We start from the raw sequence: 27,500 nt of genomic DNA on the forward strand, positions 1-27,500 counted from the left end.
GTTGCCTCCAGTGTGGCCGTTTGCTGCTGCTGAAACTGCTGGATCAGAGTCTGCACCGACTCCACAGAATCACAGCAAACCTCATCCAGCAGCTGCTTCTGAAGCTCCTCCATCCACGACCACAGCTGGACACACAGACAATCAGACCGACACACAGGTTAGCATATACAATGCATACCATGCAGACCACGGTATACAGTATAAAGGTAGAATTATAGAACTTCTTATTTCTATTTATCATCTTGTACTTGAAACGGACTGTTCTTGAACAAATCACTTTTATAATGTCAATATCTTTCACTATTACTTTGTCCATTTACACGATGCCCAGATAAGGAAACGCCAAATGTTAAAACATGTCATGTGGGCAAGGCCAAATGATTCATATAAATATATATACACTTTTTTCCTTCCAGATCTTATAGGTGAGTTTACCACATCTTAAGGTGGGTTGAAAAAGTGTTGTGTTGTTTAGTTGTATATAAAAAAAGTTAATGAAAAATACATGACAGTGTAATTGTAGCAGAGGAAACAGTTTGTCCTATTTGGACTCAAACCTGCAATTACACACTTATCACATATCGGAGTCTCTGTGTATAATGACCAATGAATAATTCATTCAGGTAGAGCTCTTAGGCCAAAACAGGATGTCGGAGAATGTGTCTCTTTCTTTAGTTTGTGTGTGTCTCACCTCCTTGGTGTGTGTGTGGAAGGACACGGACATGTCGAGCAGCAGCTTCCTGTGTTCCACCCGGCGGACAAAGTCCTGGATTCGGACTTCCAGGTGCCGGGCGGCCTTGTAGATTTCCTCAGGGTCGCACTCTCCGGTCTGAGCTAGCTGCTCTGCCGCTTCCAGCAACTTGTCCGCATTAGTGTACGTGTTCTGAGAGGGGAAGAGGAGGAAGGACCTTCATCATCAACATCATCATAAGCAACACACGCAACACCAACATGATTAATATCTGTATTAGCTAAGTTCTAAAACTTGGTCATGGAAGTATTTGTTTGTATGCATGCATTTGCATCAGTAGTGCAAGATGCAGGTTAATGCACTCTTTCTGCAAATGAGTAATAATCCGTTTACTTTTTTCAAGTTTTTCCACCTAGTAAAGCTGTGCGAATACATTGTATAGCAGGCAAGAATTCTTGATAGTTGGTTTTCTCCATATATGCTTCAAAACGTACACCTTATCTCAATATTTATTTCATATCTATACAAACGTATCTGTAACTTGCTACACATATGCAACAACTTTGTTACTGTAACCTCATGCTCTTTATCTACTCTTTGCAATCTCTGGCTGGACGTACATTTCATTTCATTGTACTATGTGCAACAAAAGTGAGGCTTAATCTAATCACATAACGTAATGACTTTCACATCATCTTCCTTATTGTCACTACAAGGTGTCACCTTCTCAATCATTATATGTATTTACCATTCTCATGTTCCTTTTTATTGTTCCTAATAGATGTACATTTTTGGAAGTTTTCTCAATCTTTTCTCACTATTATCATAAAACATAAAATAATACTTCTCCATTTTGGGCTATTTCTGGTGTCACTCCAGTGGTCTTTCAGATCTAATGTAAACACCTAAACACCATAGCTGCACAGGGATTACACTGCTTCAGGAAATCACAATCACTATCGGATCCCGTATGTTCATCCAGTTTCTGTAAATCGCCATGGCGCTGTTTCCTGTTTCTACTGTACCTCTATTATCACCAAAAATGGACTGAATCCAGTCTGTGTGTTAAAGCTCTTAGCATGCATCAGGAGGACACACTGGATTAGTTTTGGTCTATTTTGGTGTGAGAGATTTAACTTCATGAAATATTACATGTGAGATATCTGTGTGTGACTGGCGGTTCAGGGGGCGGGTGCTGGAGTTAGAAATATATATTGCATTATGATCCCAATTATTGAAGAATATGAGTCTGGGAGAAAGCTTAACGTCTGGATGGTTCACATTTCCGAGGGATTAGACAGGAGATAAAGATTATAATTTACAAGAGATTATTACTCTTCATGCATGACTGCTGTGGTTTAGGATGAGGATTACATGAGGGGGGTGACAGGAACGCTGAAACATCCCCGGCACCTGGATATAATGTACAAGACCAATACTGACTTTTTAAGACATTAATAAAGGAATGACTTGAAAGGTACATTGAATAGATTAACCGAACAAATTACCGACACAGTAATAATATAAAATATGTAATTAAATAATTTTAAAATAAATATATACACATAAAATAATAAATAAACGGAGATGTAACATTAGAAGAAGAAGCCTTTTTTGTTTAATTGACCTCTCAGGTACAGTACAACATATAACAGTCTACCGTCCCTATCAACCTTTTAATGTTGGTATTCGAAGAGTTAACCTCCTTAGAGAAACTACGATTTAAGGCAGAATGAAGACTTTATTGAGAGTAAAGGATTTTTGGGTCTTTCTGTTTGATGTTTGGTCGGATCTAATGGCGAAGCATCTAATCTGATGTAGACGAGGAGAGCTAAAAATAAACTAGCTGTAATGATGGTAAATGGGGATTACATTTTCATAAAAACTCACCATGTTTAATATACACACACACTACACACACACTCATTAAGTCCTAGCATGTCTTGGTGTTTGTATGTAAAAGAGAAAGTCAAAGCTAATTTGGGTAAACATGATTATTCATCTTTTGGCATGTTCCTTAAAGGCGTCTCATGTATTAATGTTATGTATATTGCTAAGTGGAGGGAATTCTACGAGCAAAACACTGCAAAAAAAAGATAATTGAGGAAAAAATGGGAAGAAACCGAGGCTGACCCGAATAATGCTGATCCAGCATGTTATGAAGGTTAATCCTAATCCAGAATGTAAACATCAGCTACATACTCTTTATAGCAGGGGTGTCAAACTGAATTTCATCGCGGGCCACATTAACATTATGGTTGCACTCAAAGGGCCGGTTGTAACTATAAATATACATATATAAATATATAATATATATAATGTATTATATATTACATTATTGCCTCTGAATTTGATTATTATCGGATAGGATAATAACTTAGTAATTAACTACGTCTGAAAGCAGAAGTCCAGGGCAAATCATTGTGAGTCTCTTCAGTGCATGTCACAAAACGAGATGCATTGTGGGACATGTAGTTTATGGGCAACCTGCTTCTGTAAAGTGACATGTAACCGTATAATAAACATATTATATTCTTTGCAAGCTCTTGCGGGCCACATGAAATGAAGTCGCGGGCCAGATTTGGCCCCCGGGCCTTGAGTTTGACACCCCTGCTTTATAGGATTTACACTCATTATTGTATAGGATAATCACTTCACTGAAACACCTCAAGTACAGAATGTTTTATACAGTTTCAATGGATTCTGATTGCTGTTATTACATCCGGCCAAAACGTTTAAGTTTTCGTTCTGTTTGTCAACAGGATTACGAAACAAATGTAAATCTGACTTTCATGGACATTGATGGAAAGGTGTAGCATGGGTAAAAGAAGAATCCAAATCTCCGAGAGGAACACAAATTAGTTTTTACTTTTGTAAACATTGCGATGGTAGTAAAAGGGCATTTGGCTTTGGCGAAGGTCTTGTGAGTGCACTGCTAGTTTGATTTGAGGATATAATAAACCACGTTCAGGGGGTTTTCAAGACTAGAAAGCACTCAGGGTGGTGCAAATTGTTGAGAAAGCTTCAAGGATAAAATAGATTGAACGGCTGAAGCAAGTGGGGAAAGGTGTTGGGATGTCAGCTCAAGCAGGCAAGAAAGACAAAATAAAAATGACGAGAACAAGATGGGGAACGAAAAGAGCAGAACATATAACTTGACACCATGGTGATCTGCAGTGTGCATGTGTTCAGGGTTATGATGGAGCAGCAGAGATGGTAAAGATTTGATGATAACATTCAGTCTCTAAAGAAAGGCTTTGAGATGAACACACACATACTGTATGTCTGCGATCGGAGGACTTTAAAACAAATCAAACCAGACAACTGACAACTTCAATAAAGAAGAACATCACGCACCTACAGCAACCAATCCACTTCAAAGCCCTCAAGGTTTCCATTGAATATGAGCCGATATATAACCTCTTGTTGCTTCTTTAAGCAGGCTGGACTGACAGTTGTGGTATATAGTGATGAAGAACAAAGGGTTCTGCAATAATCATGTCCATGCACTTTTCAATATTCAACAGAAACATGTCACTAGTGTTTGCTTCATATTTTGTGTTTTTAAGATTAAGATTAAGATGGACTTTTATTAATCCCTCGTGGGGAAATTGTTTCTCTGCATTTGACCCACCCTAGTGTTAGGAGCAGTGTGCTGCCATTTTGTACGGCGCCCGGGGAGCAGTGTGGGGAACGGTGCCTTGCTGAGGGACACCTCGTGGCACTTGGTCTTGCCGGGACTTGAACTGGTGACCTTCTAGTCGCCAAGTCAAGTCCCTATCGACTTCGCCACCACCGCCCCACTTTTTTTTTTCTTTTTTTTTTTAAATAGTGTTATAGTTTATTTCACTATAACACTATTTAAATCTATACTATAACACTATTTAAATCCTTTTCATACCAGCATTGACTTTGCACACGAGCCACATTCCCTCTGACATTTAATGAAATCTCTTATGTGAGCTTCAACATGTTTCTATATTTTGTTTTCATCTTTATCACCAAAACTCTCGCTCCAAATCCAGTGTTTCATACATGATAAACTTTAGTAATGAAATTCAGGAATGGATAACATCTTCTGCAGATTAGTCAGGAAAGACTTGTAACCATAAATGGTTACGCGGAGAAATGTCTTCATGCTTCCTGCCGCCACCAGGCACGGTGTCTTTTGTGAAATTTGGGATTAATCGAGGAAGATTGCTAACAGATGTTTGAAAGGCAAGTGAATACACATAGATGAAAACAAGCTACTACCCTCAAAATGTACAATGGAGGAGTAGATATTTTATGTGTAATGTTGATACTGTAAATGAGGGTTCACACATGGAATTGAACTGACTCCTGAGCTCAAGAATTAATAATCTTTTTATTGACAGTGTGCTCTTAGAAATTCAACTGTCACACTCCCAGGTTTGTCACGATTTTAGTGTTGTCTGTCTGGTTATGGGTTTTGTAAGTCTGTTCATTCAGTGTTTTGTCTGGTCCTCCTCCCTGCCATTAGTTTCCCTGGTGTGTCTGATTGTCTCATTGTGTTCACCTGTTGCCCTTGTGTTTCTCCCTCCCCTGCCCAGCTGTGTCTTGTTCTGTGATTACCCTTCTGTGTATTTAGTCTAGTCTTCCCCTGTGTTCCATGTCGGTTCATTGTTTCCCCTCCATGTTATTCCACGGTCTGTGTTCCTTGTGCTGCTCATTGGTTTTGGATATTTTGGATACTGCCTTTTTTGCCACAGCTTTATATTATTTAATAAAGCTCGCTTTTCGTTAAATTCTGCATTTGAGTCCTACCTGCTTCACCCAATCGTAACATCAACGTCAGTACTGAAAACATGAGCTGCAGGTGTAACTGCTTTACTGTTAAAGTAAAACAATCAAATGTTGCCTGTTTGGTGTCAACTCGTCCCCTTTGTTCGCGGTGCGATGACAAAAACAAAGAAAAGCAGCACAGAAAATGAAAAACTGTCGATTTCTAGTATTGATCATTGTGGCCTTTTCCTGTGTGACTCAGTCTTTTATCTTTGAAGAAATGATGCTTGGATGGGATCAAATGTACACAAACAGACTAACCTGAGCTACGTCTTCAAAGTCGTCGTGTCTTTTCTGCAGGGCTCGGGCTCTGTGAAGGGATTTCCCAACACCAGTGTGTTTGCTGAGGAAAGCTTCGCCGTGGTTTTCTATCCAGTCCATCACCTGGAAAGAGAGAGAACACAAAGATCACCTTTACATCATCTCCTAACACACACTCAGGACTGAAGGCAACCTGCTGAACCCTCTGCTCTAACAGTGTCCAGTCAGATCAGCAGGACAAAATGGCCTCATGAATTATGAATGTAGGAGATGAAACCTCCATGATCACCGTGGGAAACGTGGGTCACTGAGCTGCGGAGGAGAGGATGTTGCATTTCTGTACCATTAGACTATTGTAGACCAAATGTCTCTATTGATGTGATTGCCAGGCGACTGGCAGGCACCATCCCTTGCTTTGATATTGATTCGCTAAACACGGGCTGGGTAGTTGTCTTTAGTTTTTTGTCAGGAATGGAAGGATGTTGCCTGGGCCAAGGAAAGACAAATTGCTTTTAGAGAACATCAAATCACAAGGCACAATATATATTAAGACTTTTGTGGATATTGCGAAACAGAGCATTTGTCCTTGGTTTGAGTTGATTTTTTATAAGGATGTTGAAGGTCATTCTTCCAAGAGTCCTCAAACATAAAAACACCAATTTCACGGATACAAACAACACTTAACATTTACTCCTAACAAAGGACACATAAACAATCCTTTTAGGGCCATATTAATACATCTCCACATCAAGTGCTTTTACTCAAGTCATTTAATGTACAATTTTGAAGTACTTTTCTAGATTGTTTCCTTTGTTCGCTACCTTGACTCTCCACATTTTAGATGTAACGTGATGTGGTTACCAGATCATTTTTAAAGTAACATAAGAACATAAACAAAAACTATATGATTATCTTAGAAAATAAAGAATAAACCAGTGGCTGTATTGGCCCTTCTGTCATGTAATAAAGTTCAAAGTATGTCATATCTGGGAACCTTGTCCCCCACTGACATCTCAAAGCACTTTCTTGGGAACAGAGATTAGGGATGAACCGTGTTGTAATTCATGACGTCAGTGGAGTGCAGTCATTGCAGCTGCAGCCACAAAGAGTTCAGAGAAGGGTCAGAGCACATACAAAGTCCTATCCTACCTTTGTTTGAATGTGGCTAAATCTGCCAAATAAAACTTCACATCATATATGTTCTCGTTCAGCCTTAACTCCAGCATGTCTGCCTCTTCCTCTCTGGGGTCCTATATATCCTGTAGCGTTACAGCTCTGGTTGGAGAAGCCCTGTTCTCAGTGATTTATAGTCTATTGCTATGAGCTTACTCTCTCACCTGCTCCTTGTTTCACTTCCCACGTACGTCCCTCGCCCTCTGCGTGTGTCTCTTTGTCTCTCCCTGGAGTCTCATAGAAACTGATGCATGACCAGTACAGTTGGCAAAACTCTGTTTTCAATGAATTTATAACCTACTGATACGATCTCTGCTTCAGGCATCATTTTCTTTCTTCTTTCTTTGTCTTTTACCTCTCTGTAACACTTGCTCACACTCCCTCTTGGGTCACATATACATGTAGCATGGTGCACGTTCATCTTTGGATTTAGTAGACCGTCTTATGCCCTAATTCTCTCTTCCTAGAGACACTCAAGGGAGTTGGACTGAGATACTGTTAGACCCAGCACTGGCCACCAGCTTGTCGTTTGGCTCGTTTTCGGGTGTAGTTTAGAGCATAGTGGAATTAGCAAACTAGACAACCCAGTCTCAAGGCATTTCGTGTTCACCAACACGATTTTTAATCTATTGATGCCAGCATGTCTAGTTCTGGGGGGGCGTTCGATTCCAGTTTTGGATAGTCTGGCGTGGTTTCGTTCCATTTCAAACAGCTGTTTGACGCTCGGCGTAACCTTAGCGCACTGCCACTGCAACATCTAATCCCAGAGTTTGAAGATTAATCATGGGGACTGTAGTCCTAACCGATAGCTGGGGATTATGGGTAGTGTAGTGTCTTCGGCCATCTTAAACTCTGAGAGGCCTACGTCTGTTTCCGGTTATTTTTATTTTGAAATTCAGTTCCTGACGGACGCCAAAAAAGCCCGAGATTATGGAATTAAACCAATAAATAAAAGCAAGGATAATTGTGTGTTATTGGTGAGTAAATAACAGTGTGTTATTTGGAAAAGAATAACAAATTAGAAGGAAAAAAAGATTTAAAAATACAGATTTCAGTATCCTGAGGCTCTGAGCCCCATTTATTTTCCTCACAGACGGCAATAAAAGTCCGAAATGATACGATTTAAAATAAAAGCAATAATTGTGGCTTGATATTGAGTAAGAACATGCTTTTATGAACCACACAGCTTCCGGTCTTCCTCGACCCGACCGGAGAAAAAGACGTGCTGCAGCCTGCAGGCACGAAACACGTTACCAGTAGAAATACATTGCTTTTAAAATCGTGCTGTGCAACACGAAAAAAAGGGGGAAATCGTGATGGTGAACACGAATCAATAGATTAAAAATCGTGTTGGTGAAACGAAATGCCATGAGACTGGGTTGAACTAGCAGGATAGCTAGCTTACTATCTTACAGCTAGCTAGTTAGCTACATTGCTGCAAGGCAAGTCAACCACGCTTTAGACTGGTTAGCCTACAGAACATTAGCCAAACAAAGGGGTCAAATATCTGCCAATATCAAGGTGCTCTTTCCACACTGTATCAACAAGTCTTTGGATACGAAAAGACAATGTTAAATAATACTCATTTAGCCATTGCTCAATGTAGTCGTTACTGCAAAACCTCACTGCATTGAGTTTGCGATGTGCCAAGTTTTTTGGTATCATAAAGAAGTTAGCCAGTTGCAATCATTGCAATGGCAAAGACACACACACACATGTCTTAACTTCCGAGTACATTTGTTCTATGTCTATGGTGTTCAAACATAAGTGGCTGAAACTCTGCAGATGATATGGCGTATAGGCTTAGTTTCAGCTGTTTTGCATTAGATACACTCTGTGTCCTTGTTACTGTACTTTATGTTCATAATTTCGGAGGTCTCTAGAGAGCGCACGTGTGGACTCTTTACTGAGATTCCAGAGGTTGCAGTAATGCCAGTGGTATTATTTGGTTGTACCTCATTCCTACTGCATTACTGTCAAACCCACAATCACATTAAAGAATTAAATGTAATAAACAAGACTTCCTGCTCCCCCACTTATGGCATCCAGTTTGCTCGTTATAACTACCCTTCATCATAAGTCATTCTGAGCAAACTAATATCTATACAATCTCCAGGAATCTGTGCTGACACCTTTAAAAACAAAAACCCATCTGTGAAATATGAGCAGTGTAACCAGCAAGTATTTTATCTAAGGAATGTTCACATTACACGGTTCGGCCGGGGCAAGAGGACAGCAGAGATGAATGAACGTGTCGTGGTGACTCTCATCGGTTCAGCAAAGTTCATCACAGACACACAAAGACACACACGTCTTTTTACTTGATCACATGCTGACAAACGAGATGACATGCGCCTCTTCCACTCAATTCTCCAAGCTCCTTGTTGAGTTAACCTCTTTCAAACCCCTTGCAGTGAACTCCAAAGTTCAATATTAAGTTGTATTGTATGAATAAATATTGTTTTTCGATGTTCCTATAAAGCTGTCACTTTGGAGAAACCAACGTTTACATCCAAAAGCAACAAGATATTCCCTCTTCTCTCCCACTAACACACTCCTCATGTTTTATTCCTCTGGCTTGTGCTGTGTGCGCTGTGTGTGAGTGTGAGTGTGTGTGTGTGTGTGTGTGTGTGTGTGTGTGTGTGTGTGTGTGTGTGTGTGTGTGTGTGTGTGTGTGTGTGTGTGTGTGTGTGTGTGTGTGTGTGTGTGTGTGTGTGTGTGTGTGTGTGTGTGTGTGTGTGTGTGTGTGTGTGTGTGTGTGTGTGTGTGTGTGTGTGTGTGTGTGTGTGTGTGTGTGTGTACCTGCTGGACGTCTTGCTGGAACACACACAGCTGCAGTCTCTGGTGCAGTCGGACCTTTCGATGCTGCCAAATATTCTCGAGACGCCGCTGATGGTGGAGAATCTCGTGAACCACGTCCAGGATGCAGTGAACCTGCGGAATCACAGTCTTTCATTTAATGTGCTTTTAATTTAATATAAACGACTTAAAGCTGCCCCTCTTTCGTCAGTATCAGAAGAAGCCCCAAAATAAATGAGACTGACCGCTTTGGAGTAATTGGCAGTGGCTGTCAGCGATTCAGAGTTGCCTGGACTCAAAGGCCTCTGGAGGACGTCCAATAGGGCTTTCCCATCCTGACTCACCTGCAAACAGCCAGGTAGGTTAGAAAGGAGATTAGACATAGACATACAGATAGAACAGATTAAGACTGGAGAAAGGTAGAGATGTGCAAAAAGTTAAACTTATTTTGACTGGAATCAGGTTTGCATCTTCTCTCTCCTCTTTGTTCTCTCCTCCCTCACATACACTTTCTGAATCAGCATTTCTCTTCTTACTGCTAATAGCTCAATGATACATGCAAACCCACAACTGGAACCACTGCGTCCACATCAGCATTAAGCACCGTTTCCTTTTCTGCATAATATCTGTGTGTCTTTTTGTATAGCAGTTTCTTTGATGTCTTAATGCTTTTATGTCCCGTGTAAATCACTTTGGATTGCATTGTTCTTGAAGTCGACGTTCAAATAAAGTTTCATTGTTATTTCTTAAGTGAAGATCATTAAAAACCAAACAATAATGTAATTTCCAGGGGTTTTTTTTGTTGCTGAGGACTGGCTGTAACATCCTGTTTGTCAATCGTTATGTGCATTTTAAGAAATATGTCGTACATCTAAATCATTAGCAGAGTTTTTTTTTACGCTGGTAAACATTAAGACATCTTAAAAATGAAAACAAGCTTTAAAGTATTTTTGGTTAGTTCTGAAGATAATTCAAAATCAAGGTCCAATGCTACAGCTTTGATCAGGAGGTAGATCATTACATTGCATTAGGGAGTTTGTATTACACTGGTGACACACACACAACCAATGCTTTGCAGAGAACACAGGCACTGCTTTGTTTCTTACTCAAAGCAAAAGCTCCAGCAAACACTGCTTTTAAGTCTTCAAAGATGTTTGTATTTACAGTACAGATCTTATAACTTGTTCTTACCAATTTTCTTCAGATGCGTTTGTTTGTGCTTGTGGCTGCAGCAAATAGAACTGTGGGGTGTTTGTTTTTTTCTAAACGACATTAGATCCCCTGCTTACACATGGCCCGTGTGAGTAGGGCTGAGGTTGTGTTGTCAGCTGTGCTGCAGGTTTACCTCGGTGTACGCCTGGGACACCTGCTCGTACAGACTCTGGTGGCGATGGATGGCGATTTCCAGCTCCTGCATTTCGGACGGCAACCCCCCCTCACTGCACACTTTACACCAGGCATCGACCTCCGATAGGAACTGAGGAAGCAAGAAATACCTTAAAGGTCACCTATTATGCAACATCCTATTTTTCATGTCTTTTAAGAATAAACATGTGTCCCCTCTGCGTAGAGAGATTCTGAAAAAGAAAAAAGATTCTCTCTCTTTTTGTCCTGATCCATTTCTATAAAAACCTGTCTGAAAATGAGCTGACCAGATTTCGGCCACGTTATGATGTCATAACGATTTTTTTGTCTTGTGTAACCATTAGCCAATCAGCAACCAAGGTAACCCCCCCCCCCCCCCTTATCACCTGAATCTCCTCCGAGAGCACCATTGTGTTCTTTGTAACCAAATATCCCTCAGAGGGGTGTGGGGAGGGGCTCCTTACTTTCATCTGAAGTAACAGACAGAGAATCAGCACTTTGGAAACAGCGCTGAAACAGAGGGGATTATGGGTAATGCTATGGGACCTTTAAATGTGTGTTTTCATATGGGATTGAAACTAACAAAACATATGAATTAATACTCAGGAAATGACCGATGCAATGTTGACTTTTTTCTACCTTTACAGTTGCTAATCTATCAGCTCTGCACATTCCTAATATGCTTTCACCATTTCACAATCACCTGTCCTGGGACTCATTGTTCTGATCGTTAGCCAATGAATGGCGGCTGGATGCATTCAATTTGGTGTATATACAGTATACATCCTTGTGCAATGAATTCTAATTATTCCATGTGTATTGGCAACTGTGAGTCACTGGGACATGTTTCCCTTTGCGTGCGTTGTATGCATTTCAGCCGCCACTTACATACTTTCATTTATTGTTCTATTAAATGTGCTCTGTCGTTATTAATATCAGCTATTTAGATACATGTAGAGGTTGTGTGAGAATTATTAAGCATTCATAATCTTGAGTATCCTATAAAACTCCATTTTAGGTCACACGATTAAATCCCATCTTCAAATCCTTTTGATTTGAGTTAATATGTGATCTTTCCTCTAACACCACCACCACTGGGACATCTTTACGTAATGGGTACAGATATTTCATGAATGAATGCTCTAGAGGATGTTAGTGTTGCTATTGTTGAGGTAATTTAGGATGAATGTGTCTGCCGATGAAGAGAAGCCTTTACCTCATTAAACCTCTCATTTCCACACTAATTCTTATTCTCGAAGCAGACTTGCCAATTTTCTCTCCCTTGATCCCCAATCTTTCATCTTTTCATCTTTCATCCTGACACTTTTTTGTGCCCCTGTTTTTCATTAGTCTATCTCAGCAAATCCCTTCTCTCCGCCACCCCTCTCTTTCTCTCTCTCTCTCTCTCTCTCTGAGTCTTTCATCTCCCGCTCTCTCAGTCGTACACTTGTAGCTGATGCCAAGAGCCCAGCAGGAATCAAACAAGCCTCATACAGTATGTTGCCATGCCAACTTTCCAAGAATCAGCAGTGGAGCACTTTGATCTATGAAATATAATCAGACGCCTCAAAATGTCTATTTGCATTTTACATTCTGGACATGATGCAGTCTGAGAGATTCCTAGATTAGATAGTTGCCAAAGCAGCAACGAAGCACCAGCAGTCTCACAGTAAGTGGAGCAGCGTTCCCTCTAACGAGAGAGATGTGAACGGGAAGTCCTTACAACAGGCTATAGGAGGATACACTGGGCACAGATTGCTTTTACCGGCTGTCTGTTGAGAAGAAACGCTATTTTAGAATGATGTTCACACGATCTCACCTGTTCAGACTTCTGGTGAAACACAGACGACATGGCGAGGATGGTGGAGCGCTCGTCGAGTGCCGCGGCAAAACTTTTCCAGTCCAGATCCAGCTGAGTGGAGATCTGTTTTATCTGTGTGGAGGCGTAGTGACTGGCCTCTGCCAGGCGGCTCGCCACCGACATGATCCTGTTGATATTTACATAGGCATTCTGGGAAGGAGACGAGACAGACATTTACAAAAGGCTGTTAGCGAGGGAAGACATTTGTATCTACTGCTTTGAACACCACATGCTGAGTGACATATCGTTTGAATGTATTTAACACGAGGCAGGCATTTCCTAAGCTATATCTTTACAGGATATCTCAAACAAGGACACATGTGTATTTGAGATTTTGGGGGAGAACTTTGACGGTAAGATAAACAGGTTCTAGCACAAACCCTGGCTGTGTGGCGATAAAGATTGTAAACTCTTATTGAGAACTATGGTCATGTAATGTGAGGGTAATATCTTTGATGGCGTTACCATGGAGTTCATAGCAAAGTGGTTGTGTTGAGTCTGCAGCTCCACGGCGTGTTGGTACTCTCGCCCGATCTCTGTGTGACTCTGCAGGAACAGCTCCTTGTTGTGGCTGATCCAGTCAAACATCTGCACACACACACACACACACACACACACACACACACACACACACACACACACACACACACACACACACACACACACACACACACACACACACACACAGATATAACATCATATAAGCACATGTGAAAGACTGTTTGATCAATTCAAAATGATTTTTCAACTCAAACTCTGATGTTTGACAGTTTTAAGACATGCTGTGGTTAAACGTAAGTAAGAGGAGCTTTATTTATCAAACTACTGTTTCCAAGATCAAGAATGAAGTTTCGCAATGTAATAACACATGATGAATGTACTCAGCATGTGCAGAAGAACGTGTCACTCGCAGACACAAATACAGCTGGTGAGTCCTAAGACTATAATTCATCCTTTGATAAAAGCCTTTGTATCAAAGTTCATAACATTATGTCTAGCGTTTTTCAAGCGGCGGCGCTGACTAACCGTGTGTGTCTACAATCAGGTTTGTGAGTAAAATGTTGCCATAACGGAGAGAAATTGCGGCCAGAATAACATAAACATGACCCAGGGTCGTGTTTAAACAGTTTAAAGTGTTTCTTTAAAACAATGAACTGCAGAGTCTTTAGTCGGCTTCTTCCCTCTTCACGGGCTGATCAGATGCAGCCTCAGAGCACAGGACAACCTTCACGCATGCTTCTCCGTCTCAATCAATCTCCGCAGACAGACGGAGGCCAATTGTGAAGACCGTGTGGTTACCATGGTTACTGCACAGTCATTCCTCCGGCAGTGATTTCACCGCAGACAAACACCTCGTCAGTTCTGACTGTTGCCCTGCGAGCGCTGACTGTTTCCCACGGTGTAAACGCCCCCCCCCCACAGACCATCAGCATCACAACACTGAGGACACAACTGTTTGCTTTACAGTAAATATTTACGGCTCCCGCATGTGGATGTTTGTATGGAAAAGACGTCAAGTCAGCTGACGCCTCTCGGTGTGTGTGTGTGTGTGTGTGTGTGTGTGTGTGTGTGTGTGTGTGTGTGTGTGTGTGTGTGTGTGTGTGTGTGTGTGTGTGTGTGTGTGTGTGTGTGTGTGTGTGTGTGTGTGTGTGTGTGTGTGTGTGTGTGTGTGTTGTGTGTGTGTGTGTGTGTGGTGTGTGTGTGTGTGTGTGTGTGTGGTGTGTGTGTGTGTGTGTGTGTGTGTGTGTGTGTGTGTGTGAGTGAGTACAGGCTGCACTACCATCAACAACACTTAAGGTCGCACCAAACACATCTCTGTTAGTGAGAGGCGAGGCTGTGGGTTAACTTGGTTCAGCCATCCTGGATCCATTTCCAGGACTATTCATATTTTAAAAGCCAACTTAAGACCCACTTGGCGTTTAATTTAATTGTATTTATTCTTGTTTTAGTCAATACTGTGTTTATGGTCTCCTGCTGGGTCCACATGTGTTACTCTGTGTATGACCTTAGATGTTAGTTTGTGAAGTACTTTGTGTTCCCTTTTTTGTATAAAAAAGACCTATGAAAATAAAGTTGGATTTGGATTGAAGATTGATCGGTTTGCAGCACACACTATGAAATGGTGTTCAATGTTTTTGTCGTTTCTGTTTTAGCGATGGAGTGGCGAATACAGAATAAAAAACTCTAGAAGTTGCAATGACCTGAATAATAACGAGTGTGATCTTTCTATGAATAGCATCTGTGAAACTAAAATGTTTCTGCATGTTGCGGTCAATGGGATGTTTATGATCATGACAAATGGATTCCAGGCCTTCAGTCAGAACCACAGCTAATCACTTAGCTGGGTTAGGTGAAGAGAGGACGGCTGCTTTTACTGAGTTCCTGTGTTTACATAAGCAGGCTACTTCATTCAGTTCACTGAGGAGTTTCCAGAGACGTTTACGGTGACACAGATGTGGGAAGGACACGAGGTAACAAAAAAGTGGATGACACTGAACTAGAGGAGGGAAACCAGACAGATGTTGAGAAACAAGACGGAGGTAAAGATGAACATAAAGAGGAAAGACTGGATGTTGGCGTTGTTGTTAAATGAATCCAACCCACTCAGTAGAAGTAAGCCAAATAGAAGACACAATTAATTAATACAAATAATAATGACACAAATGTAAAAAATGTCAATCTTGTTCAGCCTTTGAACATATCTGTAGCTCCCACTTCCTCATTACGATGTGTTGACTCAGTGTACCGAACGGACTGATATATTACACTTCTATTCCTAGAGATAATTGAATCTCCTCTTCCGGCGTCAGGCTCAGGTGTGACTCACCTTCTCTGCGTCCTGTTCGAACAGACGGAGCTGGAAGCACTGGTCCAGCTTCAGCTTCCTCACGTGCCACATCTGGTGGAGATGCTGCCGCGTGGAGTGGAGCTTATCCAGCAGACTGGCCACCTGGAAAAAAGCAGATAAGAATTGTAAGATGATGTCTCTAAAGCCCCTGTCACACTGTCCCGAAATTGACACCCGATGGACACACGATAAAGGAAATGTTCAAATTAGGCTCTGATCGTAACAACATCGCGCCATTCGTGAGGGCATCTAAGCCATCGTATGACCGCCGGTGGAGTTTCTCAGGCTGATGCAGCAACTTCGTGAGAGGCAACTTCGTGAGCGGCAACTTCGTAAGGCACTCGTGAGGGCATCTTGTCGAATCGTGTCATCTTCGTGTTATCATCGGTGCATTCGCCCTCACTCTGATCGGGGCGAATGCCCGATGGCACCGATGATAACAAGATGCCCTCACGATGGCCCTACGAAGGGCAAAATTGGCACATGAATTCAACACGAAAATGAACCTTCGCAAGATCCTTCGGCTATTTTTTGGCATGCCAAAGATTTTGCCACCGCTCACGAAGTTGCTGCCGGAGCCCGAGAAACTCCACCAGCGATCATACGATGGCTTAAGATGCCCTCACGAATGGCCCGATGTTGCTACGATCACAGCCGAATTTGAACATTTCCTTTATCGTGTGTCCATCGGGTTGTTTTAGTGCACAACAAAATCATGTAAACATATTATGTAAATAACCCAATTTGTGTTCTGTGAAACTAAAAGGATATAATATATTATTTTGAAGGACAGTTGACAGGAAATTGTTGTTGCTATGGAAACAACAACATGACGGAGAAAACGTAATATGTTCTACATATAAAGACGGATAAAGTAAAGAACAAAGTCTGAAGATATCAGTACAGTATCATAGTACTGTAACATAATTGTTTTTGTTTCTTTCGTTGCAGTTGTATGTCTTAAATGTAATGTAAATGTTGCCTTCGCGTGTGGTTCGGGGCCATCTTCGTGCGAAATTCACAATTCCATATTCGTGTGTCCATCGGGTGTCAACTTCGGGACAGTGTGACAGGGGCTTTAACCATTTAGTGCGCAGGTCAACTGGTTTATTGTTTTTCTTAAAAAATAGGCAGGAGAACATGCTATTTACGGTTGGACAGTGTAATTGGCCTGTACTACTGCTAGGCCATCTAATGTATATATGTTATCCTCTTTAGTTGTTTTGCAGGTAATTCCAAAATGTACTTCCTGCTCAAGTTATAAGACTTAACTTGCACAGATCCAGGTTACTGTTTTTTGTTTCATAATGTATATTTGTTGTCAATGCCTACAGTGTGGTTGTTTGTAGGTCTGTGACACAATGCATGTTCTCTGTTCTTCTGTGCTTTATGTCGAGACAACCTCTGCAATGAAACTCACTCTGTTCTCTGACAACGCTTCCTGTGGATTCCTGCGGGTAACGAGCTAACATGCAGTGACTACTTCTCATTAGAAATAACGAGAGACGCTAACAAGCTGAGGGCCTATACCAGGTGACAAAGTCTATGCACTAAGTCATGCTTTATTGTACAGTGTGGTTTTAGTGTTTACACGTTTTAATGATGGGAAATTCCGAATGTGGGTAGGGGCATCAAGCAAGTCACTGTTCAGTCTTTTTGTGTTTGATATTTACTGCCACACTTCATGTTGACAGAAAATCCCAGTTTTTGTTATTACCTGTGCATGTTTGGGGGCCCTTAATCCCTCCTCTATCATTGATTACAACATTATTTTTTAAGAGATTATATAATTGTGGAGTCTCATCAGCTGTTTCTATTCCCAGCTGGAGTGAACATACCTTGGGCACCAAACTCTGGAAGTCAGCAGAGCCTGAGATGCAGTTCCTCCCTGAAAAACCATCACTCGATCGGATACACTGCAGCAGCCTCTGGCCTTCTCGGTCCAGCTCCTCCACTGGAGCCTTCAGCACCTACAGGAGAGGGGACAAGGTACTTTAAATGAATCAAAGATGTATGCAATGATAAATACAACGATGATGTTTAACAAGGACGTCTGATGGCTTCAGCCCAGCTAATGGCAATGCAACTATTGTATTTACACGTTCTACAGTGTGCAGCTATGTTACCTTTTTCTTCAGCTGTGTGTGTTCATCTATCAAGCGTCGAGATCCCTCCACATCTGCAGGAAACTCCTTTTTGGACTGAAGCTCCTGCAACACACAGAAAATGTCCTATATTGGCACAAATGGCTTCGAACTAGGGCTGCTTGATTATGGCAAAAATCATAATCTCGATTATTTGGGTCAATAATTGTAATTGCGATTATTAAATGCGATTATTCATTGACTTTGAAAACATCCATTTATTGAAAAAAAAAAAATGTGAACAGTTTGTTTTTAACAGTTGATTACCCTGAACTTTAAGTGTAATTCAACTGAAAAAAAAAAGTAATAATAAAAAAATTATCGTTTTATTTCCATTACGTTGTTTTCGTAATCGTTGCAAGCCATAATCGTAATCGCGATGAAAATACGAATAATTGAGCCGCCCTATTATTCATCTGCCCATGTATCTGTCCCCCTCCCCCCACCTGCAGGTCTTCCAGGCGGGACAGCAGGTGAGCAGCGTTGGATATGAACTCCTCCAGGGAGACTCTCAGCTCCATCCACTCGTCATGGTTGTAGTCCAGAGAGCCTTCGAAGTCGTCCGTCAGCTGGGAGGGGTCCACCAGCTTAGACAGACCTTCAACTGACACCATGCTGGTCTGAAACACACAAACAACAAATCAAGAGAAATATAAAAATACATGTTGTTTTTAGCAGTGACAGATCATCCAGGTTTGTGTCATGTGTACCAGTGACCCCAGTAGAAAAGGTAACCTTTACCGAATTGTTATATCCACTAAACTAATCTGCTTAAATACTTAAATGCTTAATTACGCTCATCAGAAGCCAACCTCCTATCCATCCCCACCCGCACCAATCACCGGACCTGGGGGGACAGAGCCTTCTCCGTCGCTGCCCCCTCCCTCTGGAACTCACTCCCCCATGTCCCCCAAAACACTCACAAAAACTCACCTCTTCAATCTGGCTTTTAATGTGTGATTGTTTTTGTATTATTTGACTTTAACTTGAACTATATATTTATTTGTTGTTCCTTTATTTTATTTTATTTTCTCTTCACTATATATGTAAAGCGTATTCGAGCACCTGTAAAAGCGCTAACAAATTAAATCTATTATTATTATTATTATTAAATGAGGGGAACCATTAGTAGTAGTCAGAACATATTTACTTACTTGTTTTCTACACATCCAGACAATGTAAACACAAATCTGGATAAAACCAGAAAATCTTTGTATATTTTGTGGAAGATTGACAGGAATCTGCATTTGTTTTAATTGCTGCATTAAAATGAGGCATCATATGAGATGTAGTGCTAACCAGAAGCAAATAGATTATGATGCCACCGAGATTTCTTTTAACTCCTGCTTTAGCACTCAATCCTTCCACAGTTAGGACTATATAATATAAACATTGGTTTTGTCTAAAAACATCTAATCTGAAGTGAGATTGGATGAAAGAAAACATTGAACACCCGCTGACCTCAAACGAGAACTTCGCACTGCCAAAATTGGTCTTCTGTTTCTGCCAGAAGTTGTCCGGCTTGATGATGAGCGCCACACAGATCTCAGCGGGGAAAAACTCCTGCAGGGTCTTCAGCAGAGGCTTGATCAGCTCCCACTTAGAACCACGCATGTCGATGATGACGGTGAAACCACGTTTACATACATCCTCACTGAGGAGAGAGACAGGGTGGACAGGGAGGAAGACAATGGAGAGGTAAGAGGAAATGGGAGATTACTTTTAAAATTCAAAACAGAGAAATTAGTTAAATAAAAGCTTGCTTAATTCTTGCCTGACTGTTACATCAGACTAATTATTAAAAGAAATAAGTCTAAGGACTAGACTGTACTGATCCTAAACGAGGCAGTATTTTTCTTTTTTAGATATGCCTTTTGATGAGAATTATGAATTTTTTAAGACCCGAATAACTGATTCCCTGAGGTCTCCACTTTTTACATTTCTGTGCCAAACTAAGCCAACTATACACTTTCATTAGCCTTAGATGTACAAGACAGATATGGGAGCTGTGTTTCTCATCTCAATAAGCATACTTCCCTTAAAGGTGGGGTAGGTAAGTTTCAGAAACCGGCTCGAGATACACTTTTTGTTATATTCCATGGAATGCTCTTAACATCCCGATAGCAATGAATATCTGAAGTGCTTTGACAAAAAATCCATTAAAAAATGTCATCTGTAGAAGCCGTAGTACTGTAAAAAGAACGACCAATGCGTTTAGCCGCCCTGTCTGTCAGCCTTCCATCTCGTGCACGCACAAATGTATCTCGTGCCCTCATTGGGCGTGCATTGCAGCAGTACTTCAACGACTCGCCAGCAACAGGCGGCCACTTTCACCAGTCTGCTGACGTCATGTTCGTGTGTGTTGGAGGAGGTGCTCTGTAAGGAAGTCTGAAGGAAGGGGCGGATTCTTTTCGGCTGTGTACTTTCAAATTTGAGTGCACTCGAGCCGGTTTCTTAAACTTACCTACCCCACCTTTAATGTTACACTATCCCTTTAGCACTCGTCAAATTAATTCAGTTTTAGTTTTGGCAACATGTGGTTCAGATCAGATGATTATCCGGAAAGTAAGAGAAAAAAACACTGAAATACATATTTCTAGATTGGTCTTGGGTTACATTCACATCTGTAAATAAATGTTATTATGGAGACACCAGAATGACTTCCAGGTGGTGATTTAGCGGGGCATGTTAAGTGATGTGTACATGTGGGCTGTGCAGTGTAGGCAACACGTAACATAGGCTATCATTGTCTGTACATTCGGAAACAAAAACATTCAAAATAAAGGCTTGATTTTAGAAAGGGTAGTCAAATGCAACGCTATAAGTTTAATTTAAATAAAGTTAAATCAAAATATTGTGTGATTGGACATGTGATTAGACAACTCTCATAAACTGGTGAGCAGTAGCCGCTGTGAAACCAGTGCAGCGAGCCAGCTGTGTATACTGGAGTCTAATGACCTTAAATGCAGCTGCTCACTGATTGGAGAGTACAAATATACTGAAATAACCTCACCTTCACACACACTTACACTCAACCTCTATTTATTAAAAATTCAACAAAAGCACATCCATTATAGTTCGGCCTCAGGGAAGCACAAACTCCTCTCGTCACCATGGAAACAGCAGCTCGTTAAGCAGGAGGAATCAGAGCGCGGCTGATTGGGATCAGATGATAATACAGATTTTGGGCTCGCCCAATTCTAAGCACACTGTGCTTTAGGCAGACAGGTACATGGTAACATGCAGACTGTTTGCAGTTCCCAGGGATGCGTAATGTGGCCAAAATCTTCTGTAAGGATAAAGGTAATTTCCTATTTTGATAATAATACATAAACACAAACCATACACGATTTAGCAACTACATATTTTAGTAGATTTAGTATTAAAGGTCCCATGTCATGCTTTTCCGGTTATTACCCGTCCCCTTGTGTGTTATGAAGCTTTTTATGCATGTAAACGGTGTGCAGAGTCAAAACCCTCAAAGTACACCCTGTAGCGAGTAAAACTCTAAAACAGAAAATACCTCCCCAAACGCCTCGTTGGAGATTTCTCAGTTTCCATAGTTTACTTCCTGCCCCGTGTGACGTGGCTGCACCGTGCTACGTCACTTCTTCTGCTGATTGGTCCAAATTGACCAATCCACGGACTTCCTCACACACTCAGTGCTGCAGGCAGCTCTGCTGATTTCTCCTCCCTGGCTGCAGGCTGATAACAGACAGTTGGGATCGCGGCGACATTCTCTCTGCAGACCCATTCTCACAGCGTCTATCAACCTTTTTCTTACTCAATATCAAGCCACACTTATCAGCCTGCAGCCAGGGAGGAGAGATCAGCAGAGCTGCCTGCACTGAGTGTGTGAGGAAGTCCGTGGATTGGTCAATCGGAGCACACTGGGCTCACAGCGAGGGGGGCGAGAGCTGCAACGAGCCGTTTAGTGGAGAGAGTGAATACACGTAGTTTACAGAGATGCTGTATGCCAAACAATGTGAGTTTGGAAAATTGCACAGTATAAATCTATTTTAGTAGACCTCAACAATGGAATTATGATCAGTGGAAATGGCCATGACATGGGACCTTTAAGTAGATTAAGAAGATCTAAAACAGAGTATCTTCTCATTTTAAGAACTTTAGTGCAAGATGACCTTTTATGTGAAAACATAAATGAATATAAGCCTAGTCTAGTCGTGATAGAAACAATGTAGACACATATATACGATAGACATTTACATTGTGTCGATGATATATATTATACTATCGCCAGCCCTCACCAGATTAAAAACTCCCCCTATTGTTGCATTCAAAGGACACTCTCGCTCACTAAATGTCACTCTGCTCGTTTAGCCAGATAACGGAACAAAGATTGTATGTCTTTACTTTTTATTGTATATTCCGAAAGCCACAGGGCATGGACTGTGAGAGATTATTAAAAAGTTGTTCTGTGGAGCAGCTCATTCATTGCAACATCCTCAAACTGTGAAATAAATGGACTTGACGTGAAGTGTGACACTCTCGCCGCTGTCTGCTGCAAACACTGCAGCTTTCATGCTGATGCAAATCAAACACTGCTCTCAGTCTGCTGCTGTGATGAGGAAGAGAGAAGCGTTTGATTTCTCAGCGCAGACACCACTGAGCCACTCCACACACACACACACACACACACACACACACACACACACACACACACACACACACACACACACACACACACACACACACACCCCACCTCTCCCTGCTAACAAGTCTAGTTCGCTAAATGTTGTTGTCCTAAATAGAAGGATTGATAACAAGGCGATACATGACAGCTGCGAACATGATGACATCTATCATCTATCAAGCTATATGTAGCAGTGTGTGTGTGTGTGTGTGTGTGTGTGTGTGTGTGTGTGTGTGTGTGTGTGTGTGTGTGTGTGTGTGTGTGTGTGTGTGTGTGTGTGTGTGTGTGTGTGTGTGTGTGTGTGTGTGTGTGTGTGTGTGTGTGTGTGTGTGTGTGTGTGTGTGTGTGTGTGTGTGTGTGTGTGTGTGTGTGTGTGTGTGTGTGTACCTGGGAACAGTAGACAGGTAGGTCACCAGCCTCCTCAGGTCTTCCTGTTTTATTCGGTCGTGGTTACTTCTAGCAGGAAACGTCACGATCGGTCCTCCTCTTTTATCGCGCCCACCTTTGAATGCACACATAACAAATATATAAGTTTTATGTTTAATGCTGCCACGTTTGCAATGTCAAAACTGCAGTCATATTGTTACAAATACATTGTTTATAGCAGTGATTCTCAAATGGGGGTACGCGGACCCCTGGGGGTACGTTGGGGTACTGCAGGGGGTACGAACAAATAAAATAAAAAGTTAAAAGTTAAATAAGTAAAATAGAAAACACAATTTTATATAAAACATTCCTAGAACCACCAAGGGGGTCCTCATATAAACATGTCAAATGTGTGTATTGTATTTTATAGTTTTTCACAATAACACATTACTTACATTGAAAAATTCCTTGGAAAAATCTGTTTTATAAAAGTTATGTTATTTTTTTTCATGCATAAAATGAAAATATCCTTAGTTTGTTGTAATGCATACCACGAAGGAGTGAATACATCACACACTGAGGGAACATCACTATATTGTAATTATTTATTTAGGCTTTTTCGATCAAAAATGTTCGGGGTCGGCCAGGGGGTATTTGGCTGAGAAAAAGTTTCAAAGGGGGTACATTACTGAAAGAAGTTTGAGAAGCACTGGTTTATAGGACCACAAGGGAATTCATCCTGATAAAAAGTATTGTCTCTGTAGCCAAAGCATGATATAGCTAATCCTTCTACACAATAAAACTGAATTGGTGTGAAACAACTGTGACATATTCCTTAATAACAGTAGTTGCAGTAGTACCAGTTGTCGATGTGGGAACGTAGTAGCAGTACTAGTTGTAAACGCACTGGTAGTAGTAGCTGTAGCAGAAGTTGTAGACCTACTGTAGTAGCAGTTGTAGTAATAAAGTTCAGGCTTGAGTTCAGTTGAGGAACTAGTATGTTGCATGCTCAGTCAGGACACTGTTTTATTTCTCATATATCCTGCCATTCACTCCTCTCACACATGCCAACTCATAATTTCCCCTGCTGTCATTGTCTCCAGCTGTCAATCATGATTATGAACGGCTCACATCTATCCAGCAGCATAACAACACACCTACATTGTGAGCTCTCTCTTGTTAAATATGATTCTCTCTCTGTCTGCAGTGTGTTCATGGTGATGTGACACGAACCCCTCCACCTCCCAATCACCGCGGAGACTTTGCAGTTTCATCAGCATTATAATTGTAATCATCCTCATCAGCCTTTCAGCCTCAGCAGGATCATCAGCCACCTCCATCACGAGTGTCTGCACTGATTGGGGGATTATTCTTCTGCTGCTCAGGGCACACAGTTACATGCTACTTTATAATGCAAAAACTTTGAATAAGTTGAATTATTTTTAAATTATTGCCGTCACTTTTCAAATTGCAATGTCCTTTTTTCTAACATAGTGCAGCCCTGATATGTATATTGAAAGCAGTCCTCTGTTTATTTCAATGTGACAGAGAAATACAATATTTTGTCATTTACACCAATGAATAATTGTTTTTCTTATTTGTTGCTTTTGTTTAGCGGGATTGCAAGAAAATTGGATATCAAAATGGCCCTTTTACAAGACATGGGAATATTGGGATATCCATAAAAAAGGGTGTGTGTATTGTATTACTGTAAGAAGTAAATTAATTCCAGTTTAATGTAACCCCCCTAAAAACCATGGAGCCGCCCAACATAAGGAATCCTAATAGTAGTAGTAGTAGTAGTAGTTGTAGTAGTAGTAGTAGTAGTAGTAGTAGTAGTAGTAGTAGTAGTAGTAGTAGTAGTAGTAGTAGTAGTAGTTCTAGTAGTAGTAGTAGTAGTAGTAGTAGTAGTAGTAGTAGTAGTAGTAGTAGTAGTAGTAGTAGTAGTGGTTCTGGTAGTAGTAGTAGTAGTAGTAGTAGTAGTAGTAGTAGTAGTAGTAGTAGTAGTAGTAGTAGTAGTAGTAGTAGTAGTAGTAGTAGTAGTAGTGGTAGTAGTAGTAGTAGTAGTAGTAGTAGTAGTAGTGGTAGTAGTAGTAGTAGTAGTAGTAGTAGTAGTAGTAGTAGTAGTAGTAGTAGTAGTAGTAGTAGTAGTAGTAGTAGTAGTTGTTGTAGTAGTAGTTGTAGTTGTAGTAGTAGTAGTAGTCGTCTTAGTAGTAGTAGTAGTAGTAGTTGTAGTTGTAGTAGTAGTAGTAGTAGTAGTAGTAGTAGTAGTAGTAGTAGTCAGTAGTAGTAGTAGTAGTAGTAGTAGTAGTAGTAGTAGTAGTTCTAGTTATGACAGTAATCTTAGCAACACTACTTATACAACTGTTCTAGCAGTTGTTCATGAACATAAATAATAAATAAAACACTTTTTTATGTTCAAGATAGAATTCAAGCATCAGCCTGAACAAAAACAAATATCATTTATTTCTCATGCACTACATGATAAGTCCTTTAAAATAAAAAATGACACACAAATGGTAAAATCAATGGAGTAACCATTAGAGAACTGAAATGACAGAGCAGACATTACTCGAGGAAACCACTGTCACTGCATTATCAGCAGGCAGACCGTACCAGTGGTAATTTGCACATTACTTCACACTAATAGCTTTAGTATCTCTGTAACTGTAACATAACTCCCAGCACGGCTACAGCAGCCAATAAACACTCTCCAAAGTCTCCGAAAGTGATCCGAGACGAAAACTCCCGCCCTCCCTCCCTCTGATAGATGAAGTGTGTAGAGATGTTTTGGTTAGATTAATGTAAGAAACACAAACCACACTGTTTATGGCTACTGAGTCGTGGAAAATCGGTCTGTGTGTGTGTGTGTGTTTAAGTGTGTTTGAGTGTGTGTTTTGGGAGGGAGCACGCTGCTGTAATCTACAGTAAGGAATCTTGATGACAGATTGTTGTTGGCCTTCTCCATATATCACTGTCTCACTTACTTTCTCTTTGTCTCTCCCTTTAAAAAAATTAGAGGGTAACATTTTCACTGGTGTACAGTACTGAAATATGGAAGGAAAGAACCAGGCCCATTTTAAAAACAGCACTTAAATCTTGTACCACTGCGTGCAATGTAGGGAAAACATCCCATTCCAATACTGTATTATGATCATGCAGTCAATTATTCCAAGGTAATTATTATTGCCTACATTTTTTGTTTTCCCCCCAGGAAGAATTAAATGTTCTGATTTAGAGTCTTATTTTATTCATTTTGATTTGAGCCACTAACATTTTCACCATGGCTTCAGCCAATGATTATTTTCATTATTATAATTAAATAATATGTCTACAAAAGATCTCCAAACCCAACAAATATTATTTAAAAGTTTAACTACGGAACGCCTGGTATTTTTTCTTGAAAAATCATTCCACCTTTATTTTTTACATAAAATACCATCATTTTGTATTAAATGCAGTATACACAGACTTTTTAAGAAGCCCTATTGTGCATTTTGTGATTTTATATATGTGTTGTGCATGTAAATGGTCTGCAAAGGCATTTACATTTTTCAATTTAAATTTTTTAATTTAAATTTTTCAATTACATTTTTTAAATTTTTCAACCAAAGCAGATGCGGCTAGTTGTTGTCCACAACGTGGGAATGAACGTGGAAGCGAAGAAGAAGTAGGAAGAATCGACTGCAAAAAGAAATGTCTGTTGTGTAGAGATAAAGCAGGGACAGAAAGAATTATGTTGACCAAAAACTGGTGTTTAGTCAATATCTCCTGTTTTGTTTCAAATTGCAATAAACTGTATATATCGTGGAACAAAATGTATATCCAAATGTCAGGTCATGTGACGTTGGATCTTGTTTGTGTAGAATCCAAGTACTGGCTGAGTGTTTGTGAATGTGACGGCCTGTGGAGTGAAACAGTTCCTGAATCTGCTCTCGCTGCTTGTTTTGGCAAACAGAGAGCTGCAGCTCCGGAGGGAAGTTACGCTCAGGGTGAGAATATTCTTCGATGATTTTTCCTGCCCGTGTCCTGTCTCAGGAGGTGGGACGGCCCGCGTCCACACCACTCATCTCTTCTGCCGTCCTGAAGGTTGAACGGCGGATACAGCGCTGTGAAGTGTGATCACTGATTTCTCCTGAAGACCACTCTCATATCCCCAGTTGTGCAGACTGTTTTTGATGAGGGGGTGGACATTGAGGACCTTTGACCATTTCACCTTGACAAAGGAGGTCCAAGACCAGCGAGAGATGTGTGATGTATGTAATAAACACCCTAAGGCTAAAAGTGGCTGCTTCCGTATTCGGCTGAGTTAAGAGAGACTCCTGAAGATGATGGATGTGTCAGACCTTGTTTTCTTTTATTACTCCCACGTTTTTGGTTTTAAAAGTAATTCACAAGGCACTTTACTGGAGCTCTTGGGTCTTAAGTCAGAGACAAGTTGGAGACAGAGCAATGCTAGCTGCTGTCAGTAACGTGCTGCAGGAGATAAGTTAAATCCAATGGGTGAAAACAAATCACACACTTCGGAAATGATG

The 27,500-nt window shown here is 40.8% G+C and overlaps 1 protein-coding gene across 3 annotated transcripts in view; it reads right to left on the minus strand.

The window, feature by feature from the left end:
* kalrna (kalirin RhoGEF kinase a) overlaps positions 1-27,500 on the minus strand; it is a 152,441-nt gene that overhangs the window by 79,889 nt on the left and 45,052 nt on the right. For all 3 annotated transcript variants that reach the window (XR_011645145.1, XM_034110128.2, XM_034110126.2), the window contains exons 3-16: positions 22,987-23,101; positions 19,407-19,599; positions 18,392-18,565; positions 17,928-18,011; positions 17,640-17,771; positions 15,781-15,903; positions 13,419-13,541; positions 12,912-13,103; positions 11,073-11,204; positions 9,973-10,071; positions 9,731-9,862; positions 5,756-5,878; positions 692-883; positions 1-125 (exon numbers count right to left, since the gene is read on the minus strand). The exon at positions 1-125 is cut by the window's left edge and continues 45 nt beyond it. Coding sequence is in view for 2 of the 3 variants with exons in the window: in XM_034110128.2 (XP_033966019.1) it covers positions 1-125; positions 692-883; positions 5,756-5,878; positions 9,731-9,862; positions 9,973-10,071; positions 11,073-11,204; positions 12,912-13,103; positions 13,419-13,541; positions 15,781-15,903; positions 17,640-17,771; positions 17,928-18,011; positions 18,392-18,565; positions 19,407-19,599; positions 22,987-23,101 (1,939 nt within the window). In the remaining variant the exon portion in view is untranslated. The remainder of the gene's footprint in view (positions 126-691; positions 884-5,755; positions 5,879-9,730; positions 9,863-9,972; positions 10,072-11,072; positions 11,205-12,911; positions 13,104-13,418; positions 13,542-15,780; positions 15,904-17,639; positions 17,772-17,927; positions 18,012-18,391; positions 18,566-19,406; positions 19,600-22,986; positions 23,102-27,500) is intronic.

The sequence above is a fragment of the Pseudochaenichthys georgianus genome, chromosome 21, assembly GCF_902827115.2.
Source record: "Pseudochaenichthys georgianus chromosome 21, fPseGeo1.2, whole genome shotgun sequence".
Lineage (NCBI taxonomy): Eukaryota > Metazoa > Chordata > Actinopteri > Perciformes > Channichthyidae > Pseudochaenichthys > Pseudochaenichthys georgianus.